The sequence below is a fragment of the Crocuta crocuta genome, unplaced genomic scaffold (genome assembly GCF_008692635.1).
Source record: "Crocuta crocuta isolate KB4526 unplaced genomic scaffold, BGI_CrCroc_1.0 scaffold788, whole genome shotgun sequence".
Taxonomy (NCBI): Eukaryota; Metazoa; Chordata; class Mammalia; order Carnivora; family Hyaenidae; genus Crocuta; species Crocuta crocuta.
The window spans coordinates 348,200-369,584 of record NW_027530636.1 but is presented as its reverse complement, the minus strand read 5'-3'; the positions used below and the strand labels follow the sequence as shown (position 1 = coordinate 369,584).

The window sequence follows — 21,385 nt, the reverse complement described above, 5'->3', positions numbered from 1 at the left end:
GCATGGGGGAGGGTCAGAGAGAGGGAGACACAGAATCAGAAACAGGTTCCAGGCTCTGAGCTGTCAGCACAGAGCACGATGTGAGGCTCGAACTTACAGACTGAGAGATCGTGACCTAAGCCGAAGTCAGATGCTCAACCCAGTTGCCCCTAAAATCAGTGCTTTTTAATTGAAACAACTTAACCAAAAAATCTGTCACAGAATGTGGACACCCATTAAAACAAGGTTTAATGAGAAAAAAAAAGAAACATTCAACTTGTAGTTTGTATTTAATGAAAGAGAAAGACACATTGCTTTAGACAAAAACAAAATGAGTCCAGCAGTTAGTATATATACTATATTTGCTAGCAGATGGTAGAAAAAAATAGGATTGGTTCCAATTCAAGCAAGTCTTTTAAGATGTGGTTCAAATTGGTAGCATAGAGAGGCAGTTGAGAACTGACCATGGATCCAGAATGCCTGAGTTTAAATTCTGGCTAAACCTGAGTTTAAAATTCTGACTGGCTGTGTGACTTTGGTCAAGCTGTTGAACCTGTTTTGGCTCTGGCTTGTAACACATACTTATCAAGTTCATAATTTCTTACCACTGCTCTATGCTTTGCTCTCACCTCTCTCCCTTTAAAAGGATGAGTCCTATAGTATACATATACAATGAAATACCACTGAGCCATAATTAGGAAGGAAATCCTGCTATTTTTTTAAAGTTTAATTATTTATTTTGAGAAAAGGGGGGGAGGGTTAATGGGCAGGGAGAGAGAGAGAGAGAAAATCCCAGGCAGGCTCCTCACTATCAGTGCAGAGCCCAATGTGGGGCTCAAACTCACAAATCATGAGATCAAGACTTAAGTTCAAGTTGAATGCTTACTAACTGAGCCACCTGGAAATACTGCTATTTGCAACAATGTGGACAAACCTGGAGGGCATTATGTTAAAATAATTAAGTCAGGCAGAGAAAGACAAATACTGTGTGATCTCACTTATGTGTGGAATCTCAAAATGCCAGACTCCTAGAAAGAAAGTAGACTGATAGTTACTGGGACCTGGAGGGATCAGGGAAATGGGAAAATATTCCTCAAGGGGTACAAACTTCCAGTTACAAAATGAGTAAATTCTGGGGATCTAATGTACAGCACAGTGATTATAGTTAACAACACTGTATTGTATGTATACTTGAAGTCTGCTAAGGCAGTAGATGTTAAATGTTCTCACCACACACACACAAAAGATAAATACATGAGGTGATAGATGTGCTCAATATATACACGTACACATCAAATCATGTTGTACACTTTAAACTTGATGTTACTGTCGATCATATTTTAATAAAACTGAAGAAAAAGGATGAGTCCCTTCAAAATTAGAGATAAAAAAGAGGGTCTTAAAAGGGAGGGGTCGTGATTACTCCCCACTCCAAATCTGCTACAAATCTGAACACAGAACATCCAACAGAGTTCCTAAAGTGAAGCTTAATAAGCTTTTCCTTATCAAGAAAATACACAAGGCAGGGTGCGTGGGTGGTTCAGATGGTTGGGTGTCCAACTCTTGATTTCCAGTCAGGTCATGATCTCACAGTTTGTGGATCAAGTCCCACATCAGGCTCTGTGTTGACAGCGTGGAACCTGCTTGGGATTCTCTCTTCCTCTCTCTCTGCCCCTCACCCCACTAACATGCACCTGAGCTCTCTCCATCTCTCAAAATGAATCAGTTAAACCTTGGTTTGTGAGGATAATTCGTTCCAGAAACATGCTTGCAATCCAAAGCACTCCTATATCAAAGCGAATTTCAAGAACCATTGGCCCAGCTATGCTAATGTGACATTTGGCGTCATGTACTACTTGTATTACAAGACACTGCTCATTTATCAAGTTAAAATTTATTAGAAATGTTTGCTCTTCCTGCAGAACACCTGCAGAACAAGTTATTCGCACTGCAACATTTTACTGTAAATAAAACTTAAAAAAATAAAGGAAAATACACAGGGCAGGGAAAGACTAGAAGCCTTATGGGTGTGAGGATCCCTGGCTAATGACTTTTGACTGGTGTCCTGGGGCAATTGATCATAGTAAGATTTGAGATTCCCTTCTTTTGTGAAATGGGAAAAGCAAGTGTTGCTATGAATACAAACATATTATCAGACAAATCAATTTTTTGAAGAAGGATCCAAAAATTTATTTCTCTGAAACGAAAACACAAGGATCCAGAAATGGATTCCCTTGAAACCATCCGTATTGCAAATACTTTGCATCCTCTAGGGTGTGCTTATACTGCATGAGGACTAATGCAAGAGAGAATTTCTTTTGCTAGGATGAGCTGCCTCTTTTCTACAGTGTATAGAAACGATCAAACACAGTTATGGCCTGATCTCCAAGGCTGGGAGAAAGGCCAGAAGTTGATCCAAGGTAAAACTCATTAGTACACATTTCCAAGGATGAAAATGAAGAAAAACCAGAAATTATAAATTTGGAAACATCAAACTTTCAGAAACACTACCTTTCTAGGTAACTGCCCTCAGGCCATAACAAATATTAATACTCCAAATATGGTTGAAATGGCATGTCTAAGAACCCTACCTTCTGCCACCTGCAAGGAACAAGGACTGTTCAGTATGGGGGAGGATTAACTCCAACCAAAATTAGCTCTACTTTATGTTTTATGTTTGAGTTCTGTGAAGCCTCTCTTTTGAGGAGGGTGTGTATGGATTCTGCAGCTTTAAAGAGCGCTCAGAATTAGACACTTAACTGGCAGTCTAATTTCAAGGCAAGTGCAAATGTTGATGATCTTCACTTGGTGATTCGTACTGTTTGTCATAAATTGCTTAGAAGTGAGTGGGTCAGCAGATAAGCTCCTCATCTAGTTGGGAAGTTTCCTCCCAACCAGACCTCCCTTCTCAGGGTTCAGCCTTCCTGAGTAATCATGATTCTATATAAGAGGAAATGAGGGAAGAAATCCCTTTGTAAAACATCTTTCCACTAAATCACTCATCACAAATTGGTCTTTCCTGTTATGCATTTTGTGACGGGGACAAAAGGACAATTTGGGAAATTCAAACTAATGAGAGAAAAAGAAATCTAAAGTATTAACAAAGAACCTAAATGTGTACTATGCCAAAATGAGAAAAGCTGCACACCATGTTCCTAGTCCTTGGTCCAGTCTATCCTGATTTGTAATGTTTCTGGAATTATATCACCTTTTAACTGTTGGTTCCGTTTTACTCTCTATAGTGCCTTCTTAGGGGAAATACTAAGAAATCCTTTTACTGGAAATAGGCCAAGATGTCACAAAATTAGATTTAGAAGCCATTACAGTGGCTATATACATACAGTTGGTGTTCGGGCCTCTGGGCTGAGTGGGTATCCCCTCTGGAAATGGCATTTAAATAGCTTTCTCATGCCACTAATGACTTGGTCATTTTATAAATATTTCTTCATATGTATTAGAAGATGACTGGAAATACTGGTAACTCATGAAAACCAGTACTGATGGAAACAGATTTCTCTTTGAAGCTAACTACAATACCAAATTCAAAGATCACTAATTGTATATAACTCATACATTTGTCAGACTTCTCTAAATTTTCCTAATCTGAAAATGAGGAAAGGAAGCATGGAAGCCATCATCAAGTTCTATCCAAACCATTGTGAAAACTGTATTCATTCTTAGGACTAGGGCACAGTGTGGTCTACACAGTATACCCCACAATGTAGGCTTTCCATAAATATTTATGGAAATAAAAAAGTAGTGATGGCCATATACAAGAGGGCATTATCTCTCAGACTGATAAAATCTCAGTCCTAGGAAACTATTTAAACTTCAGTGAGAGTTGGGGCACCCTAGTGGAGGAGAACCTAGCTTGTGCAGACAAGCAGGCATGACATAAAGTCCTGATTTGACCATCTCGCCACTAGTTAACTGTGGGCAAGGTCTCTGAGTCTCATCACGGCCACAGGTAAGTTGGGAAAAAAATACCTAACTCACAGGGTTTATGTGAGAAGGAAATGAAAGAAGAACAACAAGAACAATACTCTGTAAAGCACTTAAATATAGGGGCGCCTGGGTGGCTCAGCTTGTTAAGCGTCAGACTCTTGATTTCAGCTCAGGTCATTATCTTACTGGGTCAGGAGATCAGAGTCCTGTGTTGGGCTCTCTGCACTGAAAATGCAGAGACTGCTTGGGATTCTCTCCCCCACCCCTGCCTCTGCCCCTCCCCCACTTGCACATAAGAGCACACTGTCTCAAAATAAACAAATTAAAAAAAAATTTTTTTAAAAACCTAGTAGAGTACCTGGCTCAGAAATAAAAATATTAGTGTAACTCACAAGTCTTCTAAAATCAGGAATTCTAGGACATTTACTCACACATAAAGTACTAAATTCTAGGCAAGATGAAGGACAGAATTAACACAAGTGAGGTGACCTTACTCTCAACACACACAAGAAACCAGAAACAGCACCTCACCTCCTGGGGGTGCTACTGGTTGGAAGCGACACCACCACTATGATTGTTCTAACGTTGTTTTTATTACTACCTTCTGATACAGACATTAAAAGATAAATATTTTTTGGAATCATTAATGTTTATTTTTTAAATTTTATTTATTTATTTTAAGAGAGAGTGCATGCAAGTGGGAGAGGGACAGAGAGGGAGAATCCCAAGCAGACTCCACACTGTCAGCACAGAGTCAGATGTGGGGCTCAATCCCACAAATTGTGAGATCATGACCTGGGACAAAAACAAGAGTTAGACACTTAACTGACTGAGCCACCCAGGCGCCCATTTAAAAGTTGTTTAAAGGGGTGCCTAGGTGGCTCAGTCAGTTAAGTGTCTGACTTCGGCTCAGTTCATGATCTTATGGTTCATGGGTTCGAGCCCTGTGTTGGCTCTGTGCTGACAGCTCAGAGCCTGAAGCCTGCTTCAGATTCTGTATCTCCCTCTCTCTCTGACCCTCCCCTGCTCATGCAGTCTCTCTCTCTGAGAAATAAATAAAACATTAAAATTTTTAAGTTGTTTAAAATTAAAATGCAGAAGTAGGATATTTGAAAAGAGAAAAATAAATTTCTATTTGTGGAACCAGTTCTAATCACCACACAGATAATGTATCTTGCCTTCTGCTAAATGAGGATATTTTCATCATGAATAGTTGGGTGATGACTATCCAAAAATGGTACAGTTCTCTTTTCTTGTGTCAATTTAAAACAGAAAAAATGTAGGCTTTCTTGAGGGTCTTTCTTAAGTGAAATCTGTCTAGAAATACTTTCTAATTAAATTCACGGAATAAGAGTTAACTCTTACTGCAATCAAAGTCTCAGAGACAGAACTATAAAAAGGTTTTTATTTTGTGAGACTACTGCCTAAGCAACATGGGGAACACACCCACTAACAATGGACTTCCTATATCCATAGAGAAGTTCATAATCTACTGAAGGGATGCCTTCATTGTTTAGTATAGTGGTTCTCAACCAAGGGTGATTTAGTGCCCCTAGGGATATTCTGCTTGTCAGAACTGGGCATCTAGTGGGTAGAGATTACTAAACATTCTACAATGCACAGGAAAGCTTCCACAACAAAGCATGCTACCTAGGTTCAAACTCATAATCCTATGAGCCACATATGATTATCCCCTTGTTAGAGAAAACTGAAATTCAAAAATATTAAATAACTTGCACCAAAGCCAGTAGAGCTAGAGTTCAATCCAAGGCTGTCAGATCCTAAAATATGCACTGCTTCTTCTGTATCTACTACTTCTTTTAGGCAAAGCAACAGAGAATATAACCTAGAATTCTTATATTATCTTGTGGATTTCTATCAATTTAAAAATCATGGCTTCTCTGCCAACATACGATGTGAACTTTACTTGAGAACTGGTCATTTGAACACAGATGAAGAGGTTATTCTATTGGATGTGGAACAATGACATTATAGCCTTCAATTACTGCGTTCCTTTTTGATGACGTACCAATAAAGTGAATCCACCCTCTATTTCCACTGCACAAATCTGAGGAAAATGCTAAGGTCCTGAAACATGCTAATTATGGATACGTGCTTCCTAAGACATCCTAGGATGCACAGCTTCACTGACAGCTTCTCTCAGTTAGCAAATATTCAGAGGACCCTCTAAAGGTAAGGCACAATGTTAGAAGTACTGACAGTCTGTAAAATCACGTCATGCTTATTTTCTAAAAACAAGTATCTTCCGTTTACTAAGCTCTTTTACAAAGTGCCACTGTCCTAAAACATTATCAATATCATCTATTCCAGTTTTCAGTAGATTCTGGGATGGAAATCTGTTCTCAGGTAGATTTAACTTCTTCTATTACCAACCAGTCTGTAATCCTGTGAAGTTTTTGTATTTAACTTTGAATGACTTGATCTTGGTCAGCCTAGTCTAATTCACTGTAAGATAAGCTCCTTAAGACTCTATCTACCTTGCTCATCACTCTACTCCTAAAATGTAACATGGTGCCTGATAGGCTGTAACTGCTTAACTAATATTATAAATATTGTTACACAGATGGATAGGTCAATAAAGAATGAATAAACAAATACTTATGGAAAATCTCATGATGACTAATAGAGGCTCGTTGGTCTCCTTCAATCTGTGACTGTTCCTCAGCCTTGCTCTGTCTTAAATGACCTTGACACTTTAAAAAAGTGTTTATTTATTTATTTTTTTTGAGAATGAGAGAGAGAGAGAGCACACACGCAAGCAAGGAGAGGGGCAGAGAAAAAGGGAGAGAACCCCAAGCAGGCTCCACACGGTCAGCATGGAGCCCGATGCTTAACTGACTGAGCCCTGACCTTGACACTTTTGAAGGGTATGTGTTGTGTTTTGTAGAGTGCTCCTCATTATGTGTTTGTCTTATGATTAGACTGAGGTCATAGATTTAGGGGAAAATACCACAGGGGTAATAATATGCTCAATTTTCCTGCATCATATCGAGGAGTACATGGTCTCAACATGATTTCTTACTGCTCACATTTACCTTGATCACTGGATTAAGATAGTATTTCCCAGGGGCACCTGGGTGGCTCAGTCAGTTAAGCGTCTGACTTCGGCTCAGGTCATGACCTCACAGTCTGTGAGTTTGAGACCCGCATCAGGCTCAGTGCTAGCAGCTCAGAGCCTGGAGCCCACTTAAAATTCTGTATCTCCCTCTCTTGCTCTCTCTACCTATGCCCCACTTATGCTCTGTCTCTGTCTCTCAAAAATGAATAAATGTTAAAAAAAAGTTTTTAAGAAACCCAGAAAGATGGTATCTTCCAGGTTTCACCACTGCAAAGTCACTACTTTACCTTTTCTATATCCCTGTTAGAAGTGAATCATTAAGTCCAGCCCACACTCATTCCCAACTAGATATAACATGTCACTCAATAAAAGAACATTTTGCTAAGGCCCATATCCCAAAAACATTCTCTTAACTGCAACTCTTTCATTGTACCTCCTCCCCGCAAAACATAAAAATTTAAAGTAACTTCATTTAGTGTTATATGTCTGGAAATTATTTCCAAACAAACTGGCAGGAGATGGGTGTGGTGGGTATGTGTGTGAGATGCATAAGTATATGCGATATTCGCTGTACTATTCTTTCAACTTTTCTGTAGGTTTTAAATAAGAACTAAGTTTATTCAAAACACCACATTGGCCTGAACCAATATATCAAATCAGTGGTCCACATATGGTACTGAAAATGCATCATGACTCAGGCATTTTACTCAGGGTTCTACCCGAAACTGAAATCTCCTGTTTTTACTTAAGAATACATTTCTTTCATCCACCACTCTGGACAATAAAGACTGGACACTATTCATGAGATGAACAATAGGTAAATGAGTTCAGAGTCTGTAGTATAGCCTGCTATGTTTATATTATAAAATGTCTGCCCTGGTTCCTAGTGGGAATATTAGCATTTCATCTTGCCATCTCTACAATCCAAGTACTTATATATACCATTGTATTTATTAAGCACCTAGTAGTCATCAAATACTGTATAACAAATAATAGAATACTAAATCAATAAGGACAGTCCTTGCACCCAAGGTATTTAAAGTCAGAGGGGAAGGAAATAAGCACATAAATAAATATGCTGTAATAAATCGTGAAATGCCATCCATACTAAAGCTACAAACAAAGTGCTGTGTGTAGTCAGAGAAGACAACTCTGATATGAGACAGATGAGAGTGGCCTGAAAACATAACTAATGTGGTCCTTTAATAAATACACCCTGGGTACAACAGTCATTGACGACAGAAGCCATGGAGCACAAGAATCACTGAGCCTGACCTTATATTTTCAGTGATGATGGATTACAGCCTCAATGACAAACTTTTAAGTTCACTTACTGAACCACATAAGCTGATGGGATTGGAATTCACCTTGCATAAGGAGCCAATGTAGGTAACGGTTGCTGCTAAATCAGTCTTACGAGGAGCTGTAAATGAGCCAGAAATAGCTGAGCTCAATCAGCTTACCTCCAGACAAACATCCTGAGTGGGTAGGAAACAGTAGCATAACACTAGACTTGCCTTGGAGGCCAAAGGGAGGAGTGCCCTGGCCATCTGATCCAAAATATCAGAAGTTCCACAGTATAAAGTGAATCCGATTTTCAAGGGGAAGAATTAATTCTACAGAGAAAAGAGTAGCGATGGTGGAAATAAAGGAAGGTTGATGTTTTAATAATAAGACAAAGCTGTATGAAAGCTGTAAAGTGGAAAGGACACATTTGCTATTAATACCAAGACTGAAGTCCATATGTTGTGTCTCAAATGCAAAACAAACCAGGTAAATTTTTGAGCTTCCTTTTCAATAACTGAAAACGCAGATTATTTCTTGGAAGCCCTGGATAGCTTTTTCTCGGATATCATTCAACCAAGAGGAAAAGCCAGATTTTCTACATGCAGATGTACAGATCCCTGGCCTTGGAAAGGGGTTTTAATTTTAAGTGTAGCTAAAATAGCAATCCTCCTCAGGACCCAAGGGACCTTAAGCTGGGCAACAGTCCATTAATAGACTAGTTCTGTGTATTCATAACGTTCTGGAATAATATCAGATAGACCCAGGGAGCATATTTATAGTCCAGAAGTAAAGAGGAGTGAGGCGTGGGCAGGAGGACAAGTGTGAGTCATGCTTTATTCTGTCTCACTGCAAGCTCTCATAGAGCCTTCCCTCTGACTAAGCATAAGTGGCCTAGTAGCTCACAGCATGCAGATGCAGAACCTTAGGAGGTGATGGTGCCTGACAACGTTATTAATTCCAAAGTGCCAGGCAAATGGACCATATAATATGGAATTAATGTTTGCAAAAACTGACCCTGCCTTCTCTTTTGGATCCTTCTCTTGTTCCTCTGGACTCTCTCTATGGTTTTTGCCATAACTACCTATTTTATTTTATAAAAATATCTTAGATGTGAGGGGCACCTGGGTGACTCAGTCGGTTCAGCATCTAACTGGATTTCTTTGGCTTAGGTCATGATCCCTGGGTTGTGGGATCGAGCCCCACATCAGGCTCTGTGCTGAGCGTACAGCCTGCTAAAGATTCCTTCTCTCTGCTCACCCCTGCCCCCTTCCCTCCCCAACTTCCATGCTTAAAAAAAAAAAAAAAAAAACCTTAGATTTGAAAAGAATATGCAAGGGAAAGAATACCATATTGGACATGAGGATGCCAAACTAGGTTCTAATCCCATTCAAGTCACAGGTCTTCTGTGTTAAAGCAAAATGTCAACCTCTTTGGGCCTCAAGGAGGGAAAGAAGTTAGGGTTAAGGTTGGAACTGACAGGGTACGAAGACTCATGTTTCCTCAGGAGGCAGATACTTGACTCTCTTAAGCGACCTCCTTCCTTGCCCGAGTTCCAGCACACCTCCACTGCGCTAACCTGAGAACCCGAGTGTTCTGTCCAGACCATGGAGGCAAGTCCTCGTCCTTTTACTATGACTGGGGAATGCCCTCCCTCCTGCCCTGCCTCCCTTTCTATCCCTGCTGCCTAGACCCGTAGTGATTTCCTTTTCTAGCGGCCACCCTCCTCATTACCACTGGCAGCTGCACTCACAGCCTCAGGGAGGGACCTGTGACCCTGCTCTAGCCACCTCCTCAGTCTTCCCTCCTACTGTGCTTCTCCTGGCTATCACTTGCCATTCCCAGCCCAAAGCCATCACCTCTGACAGAAAAAGACATTTCCACTGCCCAGGGAAGGAGTTTGGAAGAAATGAAAGAAAAGAGAACCCTGTTACTCTTCCTAGGGTTTTATTGTAGGGAATACAGTTTCTGAGATCTAGTAGGAGCTCAAAAATGTGTTCTAATCAAATTTAAAAAAAATTTTTAATGTTTATTTATTTTTGGGAGAGAAGGAGATNCAGAGTGCAAGATCATGACCTGAGCCAAAGTCAGATGTTTAACTGACTGAGCCACCCAGGTGCCCCTAAATTTTTTTTTTTTTTTTTTGAGAGATAGACAGAGCATGAGCAGGGGAGGAACAGAGAAAGAGAGAGAGAATACCAACCAGTTTCAGCACAAAGCCCAATGTGGGGCTCAAACTCACAAAACCATGAGATTGTGACACTTAACTGACTGAGTCACCCAGGTGCTTCTCTAATCAAAACTCTTAAAGCTTTTCCCAGAGTTATGTTACTACAGACAGAGCAGTTGTGCATGTCATGGGCATCTGTTGGGATAAACAGCTTTTCTGCAGGCCTGGAAACCTCCCTCTCAGGAGGCATTGTTTCTACAGGAAAATGCCATCTGAGTGGCAAACAAATGACTTACTAATGACCATTAAAATTACCTTTCCTGGGGCGCCTGGATGGCTCAGTTGGTTAAGCATCCGACTCGGCTCAGGTCATGATTTCACGGTTCATGGGTTCAAGCCCTGCGTCGGGCTTGTGCTGACAGCTCAGAGCTTGGAGCCTGCTTCAGATTCTGTGTCTCCCTCTCTCTCTGACCCTCCCCTGTTCACACTGTCTCTCTCTCTCAGAAATAAATAAAACATTAAAAAAAAATTTTTTTAATTACCTTTCCTTCTTCAGGAATGGCTTTTAAAGCAGGGAAGTTAAAAAAATGTGCTAGGCAAAGAAGAAATTAAAGAGCAGCTGTCTCTGGCTATAACATAATTCTATGTACAGATATTATTACAGAGAGACATGCATATAAATAACACACACATATAAATATGTAAGGAGTAAGTTGGTAAAAGTACACTATCTAATTGGTCACACACACACACAACCACTTATCTTCATTAACAGCATGGGCTTGGCCTCTATAGCCTAGTCCCAAAAGCAAACATATTCTGTGAGAAGGGGGTTTTATCAATGGTAAGAAGAAATATAAGTGTAGACACCACAGGGTAACATGGGAGAATCAAGAACAAGAATGTGGAAAAGAAGATAAATAGAAGAGCTTAATTTGGACAGAATATTGCTCCAAAATATCCAAACAAGATCCCCCTTAGAGAATGAATGCATGGAAGCTCCCATTCATTGCCTGAAAGGTAGGTAACAGATGCCCTGCCTTAGAGAAGATGTTTCATGGTGCTCTGAATGGGAGAAAGACAGAAGCAGGAATCAGGAAGGTATGTGTAGGGGGCAAGCAAGTCAGAAAACTTGCAGCTTAAGTTTATGAAAGGGCTCTGTCTGCTGAGCTAAATTGTGCAGATCTGATAGGTCGAGTCACAAGGCACCAAGGGTTCTGGCACAGGAAGGTGAAATGAACAGTACAAGCTGGTGGGTCTGTCAGAGCATCCCACACACAAGCCATCACTGACCTAATGAGTACCAAACACCTAGTACTTCAATACAATCTTCATACTGAAATTTAAAGCAAACAAGGATGCCTCAAAACAAGGCAGAGTGAGGAGGGAATGGCGCCCCTTGCTTCTGTCCAGGTTGACTCACCTCATAGAAGAGTCCCTCCGGGAACTGCTGGAAACACTGGGCACACACAAAGCACTGCTCATGGTACAGCTCCCCGTTACTGTTTACTATCTTCTCGGCAGGCGCAAAGCCCCCCTTGCAGCGTTCACAGGTGGCGTTGGCCAGGGCGTTGGCCATGTTGCTGTAATACACAAAGGATAGAAGTCACAGGCTGTCTACCTTTTCTTTTTTTTTTTAATTTAATGTTTATTTATTTTTGAGATAGAGAGTGACAGACAGAGAATGAGGGGGAGAGGGACAGAGACAGTGGGACTCACAGAATCTGAAGCAGGCTCCAGGTTCTGAGCTGTCAGTGCAGAGCCAGACGTGGGGCTCAAACTCATGTACTGCAAGATCATGACCTGAGCTGAAGTTGGACACTTAACCGACTGAGCCACCCAGGTGCTCCCTGTCTACCTTTTCTTAAACTTAGGACCAAAAAACACAAAGGACTGAGGAGAAAATTCTGTCTGATCACAAAAATCATACAATAGCCCTGAAGCCCAATTCTTGTGTCTTAAGTACTCAACTCAAACTGTTCCCATCTCTTTGTCCTAGCATCTTAGGTGCTGAAAGGGTCTGTTGCTTGGAATCTGTTTTTAATATTGCTGACATTCCTTTTGCTAAATATACTCCAAGAGAGTGTCTGCTACCTGTGAGGAACTAGGGATAGAGATGAAAGTCAAGAATTGCCCTCTAGGAGCTTGAGGTTACAGCTTCCTAAGTAGCCTAATTAAAAAATCCACCGATCACCATCTCAAAGCCAGTTTTTCGGCCTTTTGAGAACAGAATCTAAATTGCATGTCAACTGAATGGCATGTCTTAGGCTGGACACAGGTTATCCCTTTGGATATATCCTGCTGAAGGCAACTGCTGCAATATCTCTTAAATTCAGCCGGAGTGCCTTAGTCCTGTAATCTTATTAGTAAGACAAATATGGAGCACTGGGATTATAAGATGTATCTTAAAGTCACAGGATTGTCCATTATGAAGATCATCTTATAGACACGACACAGGGAGGTTCAGGGTGATGGAATGACCAGCCCAATGTCACAAAGCTCAGTAGTTAATGGAAGACACAGCACCAGAATCCAGGGACCCCATTCATATAGCCACAACCAGATTATAGCCTCAATTTCAAACAAATCAAGAAGATGTGACAGGGATACCATCACACTTTACACATTAGGCAGTCAAGTGACCACCGAAGAGCCTGGGAACCTGATCTCTCCCTTGCAGTCATTCCACTGTACCTTGAAACATACAGGAGGCACTCTATATTCCAGGTCCTATTTAACTACTGTGTAGTTTGGAAGGAAAAAAGCATATACTCAGATAATTACTCATTCTCTAACAAGCCCTGGTTTCACATTAAGAATTGCTTTATTCTAGGGGCATCTGGCTGGCTCAGTCAGAGGAGTGAGCATGCAACTCTTGATCTTGGGTGGTGAGTTCAAGCCCCACGTTGGAGGTAGAGATTACTTAAATAAACTTTAAAACAACACTAAAGACCTGCTTTGTTCTTTTTTTTTTTTTTTTTTTTACAAATAGTTTATTGTCAAATTGGTTTCCATATAACACCCAGTGCTCAACCCCACAAGTGTCCTCCTCCATGCCCATCTCCCCCGCTCCTCCCCACATCCATCAGTCCTCAGTTTGTTTCTCAGCATTCAAGAGTCTCTCATGGTTTGCCTCTCTCCCTTTCCCCACCATTTCCCCCCTTCTTCTCCCCCATGGTTCTCCGTTAAGTTCCTCCTAATCCTCCTATACATGCAAACATGTGATATTTGTCTTTCTCTGCCTGACTTATTTCGCTCAGCATAACACCCTCAAGGTCCATCCATGTTGCTACACATGGCCAGATTTCATGGTTTCTCATTGCCATGTAGTATTCCATGGTATAGATAAACCACATCTTCTTGATCCATTCATCTGTTGATGGACACTTAGGCTCTTTCCATGTTTTAGCTATTGTGGAGAGTGCTGCTATGAACATTGGGGTACATGTGCTCCTATGCATCAGCATTTCTGTATCCCTTGGGTAAATTCCTAGCAGTGCTATTGCTGGGTCATAGGGGAGTTCTATTGTTAGTTTCCTGAGGAACCTCCACACTGTTTTCCAGAGGGGCTGTACCAGTTTACATTCCCACCAACAGTGTAGGAGGGTGCCCGTTTCTCCACATCCTCGCCAGCATCTAGAGTTCTCTGATTTGCTCATTTTAGCCACTCTGACTGGCGTGAGGTGGTATCTCAGTGTGGTTTTGATTTGTATTTCCCTGATGAGGAGGGATGCTGAGCATCGTTTCATGTGTCTGTTGGCCATCTGGATGTCCTCTTTGGAGAAGTGTCTGTTCATATCTTCTGCCCATTTCTTCACTGGGTTGTTTGTTTTTCGGGTGTGGAGTTTGGTTAGTTCCTAAGACCTGCTTTGTTCTAAAAGGCCTTGAAGTGGGGAAGGTCCCCTAACCAGAGCAGTCACTGGCTAAGCTGTCCATCACAGTGTGGCAAATTTATTTTCAGAACACCCACTCACCGCACAAGCTCTACCTGCATGTCTAGGTTCCTGGAAAAGCCTGTAACCACCGAGATACTGAATCAATCCACCTGGTAAAGTTACTGCTGACATTCTCCAGATTCTTCACAACCACCCTATGAGGCAGGTGAGGAGTTTTCATTTTACAGACAGATTAATAACCACCCTGTCCCCAGCTAGTTTTTAAGTTTTGCTGTTTCCTTAGCAGAAGGACTCACACATATGTTGTCTCATCTCCACCACACTCCAGTGGAAGAAAACTTTGCCTTCTTGCCCCAAATGTTTCAAAGAATAGTACTCATATTTTGTAGCTTTGCCATAACTAGCCTCATGTAGAGGTACCATGTTCATAACCACATACCAATCAAAACTCAACCTTACTTAATAGGCTTAAATACAGAATTAAAACATCAAAGAAAAAAAAAAGAAAAAGAAAACAAAAGAGCACCTGGGTGGCTCAGTTGGTTAGGCAACTGACTCTTGGTTTCGACTCAGGTCATCATCTCATGGGTGGGTGAGATTGAGCCCCACATGGGACTCTGCCCTAAGTGTCATACAGCCTGCTTGGGATTCTCTCTTCCCCCTCTCTCTGACTCTTCCCTGCTTGCACATATACTTATACATGCACGCGTGCGCGTGCACACACACACACATACACACACACACTCTTTTTAAACAAACAAACAAACAAAATCTTAAAAAAAGGAAGATAGGCGGCCTCACTGCTTGGCAAACCTGGACTAAGTATTACATTAAAATAAATTTTCTACTTTGTCATTTCAAAATTACTGTGGGTTAGGGAGGGGCCCCTGGGTGGCTTAGTTGGTTAAGCATCTGACTTCACCTTAGGTCATGATCTTGTGGCTCATGAATTCAAGCCTGTGTCAGGCTCTTGTAGTGATAACTCAGAGCCTGGAGCCAGCTTCAGATTCTGTCTCCCTCTCTCTCTGCCCCTCCTCCACTCATGCTCTGTCTCTCTCCCTTTCGCAAGAATAAACATTAAAAAAAAATTACTGTGGGTTAGGGAGAAAAATCCATCACATTCCTTTCTTACTGGGCTTTGCCATAAGCCAGATGAATTATAGCATTTTTAACAAAGCTCTTGGAAAGGTCTGTGCTTCCCCTTTCTCCTGACCAAAATTCACAGGTGTCCCTAGATGCTGGATGGTAAGCCCACACCTGCCTTCTAATTCTTACTATCATTTTGAAGATAAAATAAGAAGAGTATATAATTTTGGAAGCCAGAAGATGCTACTCAAATAAAAAGCATCATTATTCATCTTCAACCTCCTCAAAAGATTCACCCTATCCTTATAATTTTAAAAGAACTCCTAAAAAGCAGGAAATGCAGAACATTCTGGAATGTCCTGATCCATTAGTATCTATCTCAAGTGGTTCTTAAAGTACAAGGGTCACTGTGACCCTTTTAGGGGTTCAAAAAATTCCTCCCTTTTCCAACTACATCTCTATGGGAAGCATATATATTTTTTTATATCCATTAGCAACATATTACAATAGGATAAACAGAGAATCAGAACCGAGAAACTGTCTTAGTCATTAATGAGATTTGCAAAAATGTAATTCAATGCCATTTTCCCCACCAAGCTCTTGTCATTTTGGAAACAGTTATTTTTCATAAAAATTAATTAATATTTCGAATACAGTATCGCTAACAAAAGCTCTTTGGGGACCACAATAATTTTTTTTTCATTTTTTTAAACATTTGATTTATTTTTGCGAGACAGAGAGAGACAGAGCATGAGAAGGAGAGGGGCAGAGAGAGGAGACATAGAATCTGAAGCGGGCTCTATGCTCCGAGCTACCAGCACAGAGCCTGACGTGGGGCTCCTATGAACTGTGAGATCGCGACCTGAGCCAAAGTTAGGCACTTTACTCAGGAGCCCCGGGGGGACCTCAATTTTTAAGAGTGTAAAGCAGTCCCAAGATCAAAGCATTTATCACCTGTTTACTACTCATTATACTAAACACTGGTTATATTCAAATTCAAATACTCAAATAGTTAGAATTAACTAGGTCGACACAGAATAAAAACAAATACATAGTTTCCCACACACAGGAAAAATAAACTAGTTTTAGAGATAATGTATTGTGTATTTTTGAAGAAGTATGCCTTTTAATAACAAGCAGGATAAGGAAACAGAACATTAGAGGAAACTTTCAGAACAAAAGCCCCAATAATCTCACCCAGCTACTGAACTGTTTACATTTCCTTTTCCTCTCCTGTTTTTGACCCTCTGGCACTATTTAGTCAATGGACTACTTTTTAGAGCAGTTTTAGGTTAAGAGCAAAACTAAGCAGAAAGCATAAAGAGTTCCCATTCACCACCACACGTGAGCCTCCCTTGCTACCAACATCCCCCACCAGAGAGGTGGTACTTTGTTATGACTGATGAACCTACAGTGACCCGTGTATTGTTTTTTACAAGTGTTTTTATCTTTAATATACTACGATAGAAGTTACATTTTATTATTTTTAGTTCAGGTAATTATTTATTTACTTATTTACTTATTGACTTAATTTAAATTCAAGTTAGTTAACATATCATGTAGCACTGGTTTCAGCAGTCGAGCCCAGTGATTCATCACTTACATATGACACCCAGTGCCATCCCAACAAGTGCCCTCTTTAACATCCATCACCCCTTTAGCCCACCCCTCCTCCAGCAACCCTCAGTCTGTTCTCTGTATTTCAGAGTCTCTTATGATTTGCCTCCCTCTCTACATTTTAAAAGTTATGAATGATAGTTATAACTGTCATCAGGCTAGAAATAATTAGTTGGCTGATTTTTCAAAAGGGAGTTATCTAAAAAGTGTTGATGACAAAGAATATATATATTGGGAAATATCTTTACATTGGCCAGTTATAACTGATTTATCTGATCCACTTCCACAAATCAACTGCACACAGAAAACTTCGTATCATTGAGCTTTTTGTTTTTCTTGTATCTTACTGATCAAAGATTGTGAAACAAATTCTCTGGCATTAAAGTGAAAAAACCGTGTAAATTTAAAAAGCATCTTGAAAGTCCATAAAGCATTTTGGTTACAGTATAATTATAATTGCCCAATTACACTTAAACAGAACTCTTTATAAGTTGTGAAAAATAAATGACATATGTTAGAATAACACACAGAATGAGTTGATGGAAATAGAAAATCAGGTCAGTTAAATTCTCTTTAACTCAATTTACAAATTGGGAATTTGCAATAATTCAAAACTTCTGTCTTTACATGAGTTGGTCTAAATGCTACTAAATAGTTCTAAATACTACTCTGCACTATTTTTTTTATTGTTTGCTAAAACTCACTTAATGATATGAATTAGACTAACGTTTTAAAGTTAATAAATAATATATATATATAGGTTACACAACATTCTTATTTATTTATTCAACCCCCTCAAGACAGTAATAAGAAACCCAGTTAGCCTACTTCAAACTGCTTTGTTAAACCTAACAAAAATGTGCACCCTGTATCAACAGTCTGTAATTCAGTCTTTACTGTTCCTCTCAACTTATCTGTGGGAAGTTTTAGAGCATAAAACTTTTCTATTATAAATCCTGACAGCAGAAACTCTAAACCTCCCTCTTGGACTACATAATGAAAATGTACTTTTATCAGGAACCTACTGAAGACAACTGAAGGCAGCATTTTCGTTCACTTCTGCCATTTCATCTGGTGGATTCCTGCCTGCTGGAATACACCCCCTACCCCTCCATCACCCTAGAATGCCCCTGCTAAAAGTCAAGGAAATAAAACTGTCAATGGCTAGTGAACTTGAAGCCCAATATGGCTAGATCTGAAGAGGGGAGCTCCTCTCCCAGGAGAAGAGACACTTACAATTTCGCATAAAAGTCACAAAACTCCTTGTAGACCTTTACGTCACTGTGTCTGCGCTGCAGTTTGGACACAGCTCTCTCGTCTTCATTGCCATTAGCTTGGTGGACACTGTTAAGGGCTGTCTGGGGGATTTCTTCATTCTCTGGGATAACACAGGGACGCGTCCTGCCCGGGAATGCCATCTGTGTGTGTTTGAGAGCCCCAAGCCCAGGGCAGAGAGTAGCAGGCAGGGGACGAGAAACAATTTCCAGGCCTCCCCCGCTTCCCTGCCAGGGTCACTCCCACTGTTCCCACACACGTCAGCCCTGCGTTTGCCAGGGTCGCTCCTGGCCTTTCATGTTAAGAGCTCCGGCAGCAAAGCAGTCGGTTGTTGTGCCAGTCCTGATTTACTGAGGTATTTCTGGAAGCTCTGGAAAATATTCCACAAAGCAGTGACAGTCTCTGTTGGAGCAGTCTTCCCGATGGACTGTCTGTAAACACTACTACAGAATAGAGGACTGCCTGGCAGCGTCCAAGAGAAACGAACATCCACGTGCCCTGGGGAATGTCAGTAGGCATCAACCACACGAACACTGTGCTGCTTGTAAAACATCCCCAGATATTCTGTTCCTAAACAAGCTCCCTGATGAGGCCAATGCAGCTGGCACACTCTACAGGGCATCATAATGCCCAGGGCATTATGCCCATGCTTGCCAGCTATGCCCACGGTGGCCATCCCCCAGGGTCTGTGAGTCCCTGAGATTTCAAGCTACTTTGGACTTTTATTTATCCTAGTACTTGCTACACAGCAAGAGTTGGATGATATGTTCAATGAATGGATGCAAGAGGAAATAGGAAAGCACTAGAGTCTAATTAGAAACCCCCAGCTAATCCCAGTCTTTATCACCGCTAAGGATGCTACTGGCATTCCTGCGACAGTCAATCCGCAGTACTGTTGTCTTAGAGCAGTGCTACAGATGAGGAAGGTGATGATGAAGGCCACAGGCAATACAGGGGCTCAGAACTTTTCTCCAGGCCCGGTCCTCTGAGTCCAAGGTGCTGTCTCACCAAAATCAAGGTACCAAGGGCCACTTAAGGGAAAAAAGCTAGAGAGTAGGTAAAAGGTTCACTGTCCAACAGAGGTCACACTAGAGATGAGAGCCATGAAATCAACAGCAAACAGAAAAAAATGCAGCTGAGACTCCCAAGTAGTAACTGTAAATAATGCTACCAAAGCATTTGTAAGTGCTATCACATCTCTAAAAGGTAGGTATTATTTACAGGTGAGGAACTGAGGTGCAAGGAGGCTGAAAAACTATTAAGTACATGGTAGAGTTAAGATTTAAATCTAGGTAACGTCATTCTAGAGGCTATGTTGTCAACTACCATGTGAGAAAATAATCAAACATATTCACTGGAGAGCAAAATAAGTTAACTACAAAAGATTAAGTAGTGAGGACAAAATGAGACAGAAGCAGAAAATGAGATCTATTCTTCCCACTTTGAAACCTAACAATCTCAGAGCATAGATCAGAAATTCAAAGGCTGTGGGGCTAGGGATCCTGCCCAGATCCCAAGCCTATGGCTGATGGAGTAAGAGACTCACCATTTTTTTTTTTTTTGGTAGGCTTCACACCCAATGCTGAGCCCAATGCAGACCTTGAATTCATGACCCTGAGATTAAGACGAATATCAAGAGTCAGATGCTTAATCGACTGAGCCACCCAGGGACCCTAAGACTCATCATTCTTAAAGAAGAAAGAGACAACCTCATGGTTTAACATGTATAAAACATGTAAAGTTTTTAAATTTTATCACACCATATAGAATAGAGAGAGAAGGCAGCAGGCATGGACACATACACACGCTGACTCAGAAACATGCCACTGAATTAGCAGGAGCACATAGGAAGTGGGGAACTATCCATGCCTCCTGCCCAGAATACTTCTTCCCTCTCAACCAGATTATCTTCTTTTATTTTTTTTAAAAGAAAATGTGAAATAACCTTTATTATGTTTTTTTTTTTATTTCTTTTATCATTTTCTACATTTTGTAAACAACAAAGTTTGGTCTTCCCCTACCTGAAACAGAGCAAGGGAAGGAATGAAGACGTAATTAGAGGGGCGTCTGGGTGGCTCAGTTGGGTAAGCATCCAAATGTCGGTTTTGGTTCAGGTCCTGATCTCAATGTTTGTGAGTTCAAGCCCCATGTCAGTCAGGCTCTGTGCTAACATGGAGCTTGCTTGGTTCTCTCCCCGTCTCTCTGTCCCTCCCCTGCTCGTTCTCTCTCTCAAAATAAAATTAAAAACACATTTAAAAATTAAAAAAATAAAGAGGTATTCAAGAAGAAGAAAGGTATTCAAAAATCCAACAAATGTTGTATGATAATAAGGCAAGTGGCTAAAGATAATAAAATTAGTTGGCCTAAAAAATAAATATTATAGTTTTGTATATATGACAGGTTTCCGGAGGGAACACACCTTACACATGTGTGTTCAGTAAACATTACTTGACTTGATTATGAAAATTCATTTCTGANAGTTTCCTTAGGAACCTCCACACTGTTTTCCAGAGGGGCTGTACCAGTTTACATTCCCACCAACAATGTAGGAGGGTTCTCGTTTCTCCACATCCTCGCCAGCATCTAGAGTTCTCTGATTTGCTCATTTTAGCCACTCTGACTGGTGTGAGGTGGTATATCAGTGTGGTTTTGATTTATATTTCCCTGATGAGGAAGGATGCTGAGCATCAACCAGATTATCCTCTATTTACATTTATACTTTACTTAAGACACTCCTAAAAATGAATCTTTATTTTAATTATCTTTAAACTTTTTTATCTTAGTTTACTGGGACCAAGTCCACAAACATGGGGATTTTCCCTCCTCAGGGAAAAAGTTCTAGACAATGGCTTGATGGTCAAAAAGAAGGAAGTGCCACTATGTTCTCAACAATCCTTCCAATTGCTAATTTACAACTACTGTTCAGAGTTAATTTGTTCTGCATAAATAATAAACAAGAATCACCTTCTTAGAGAGCTTAAGTGACCTGCTTAAATTTCACAGCTAGTAAGTGGAAGATCCCAAATTCAAAATTCAGGCATCTGCCTCCAGTGT

General features: G+C 40.7%; 1 protein-coding gene across 6 annotated transcripts in view; it reads right to left on the bottom strand.

Annotated features, from left to right (window-relative positions):
• Positions 1-21,385, bottom strand: part of LIMS1 (LIM zinc finger domain containing 1) — a 123,263-nt gene that overhangs the window by 14,697 nt on the left and 87,181 nt on the right. For 4 of the 6 annotated variants that reach the window (XM_077768555.1, XM_077768554.1, XM_077768553.1 and 1 more), the window contains exon 2: positions 11,881-12,040. In XM_077768555.1, the coding sequence (XP_077624681.1) occupies positions 11,881-12,036 (156 nt within the window). In that variant the 5' untranslated portion in view covers positions 12,037-12,040. Of the gene's footprint in view, positions 1-11,880; positions 12,041-18,292; positions 18,573-21,385 lie in introns of those variants that run through there. The other 2 variants (XM_077768550.1, XM_077768551.1) reach the window with 2 other exon arrangements.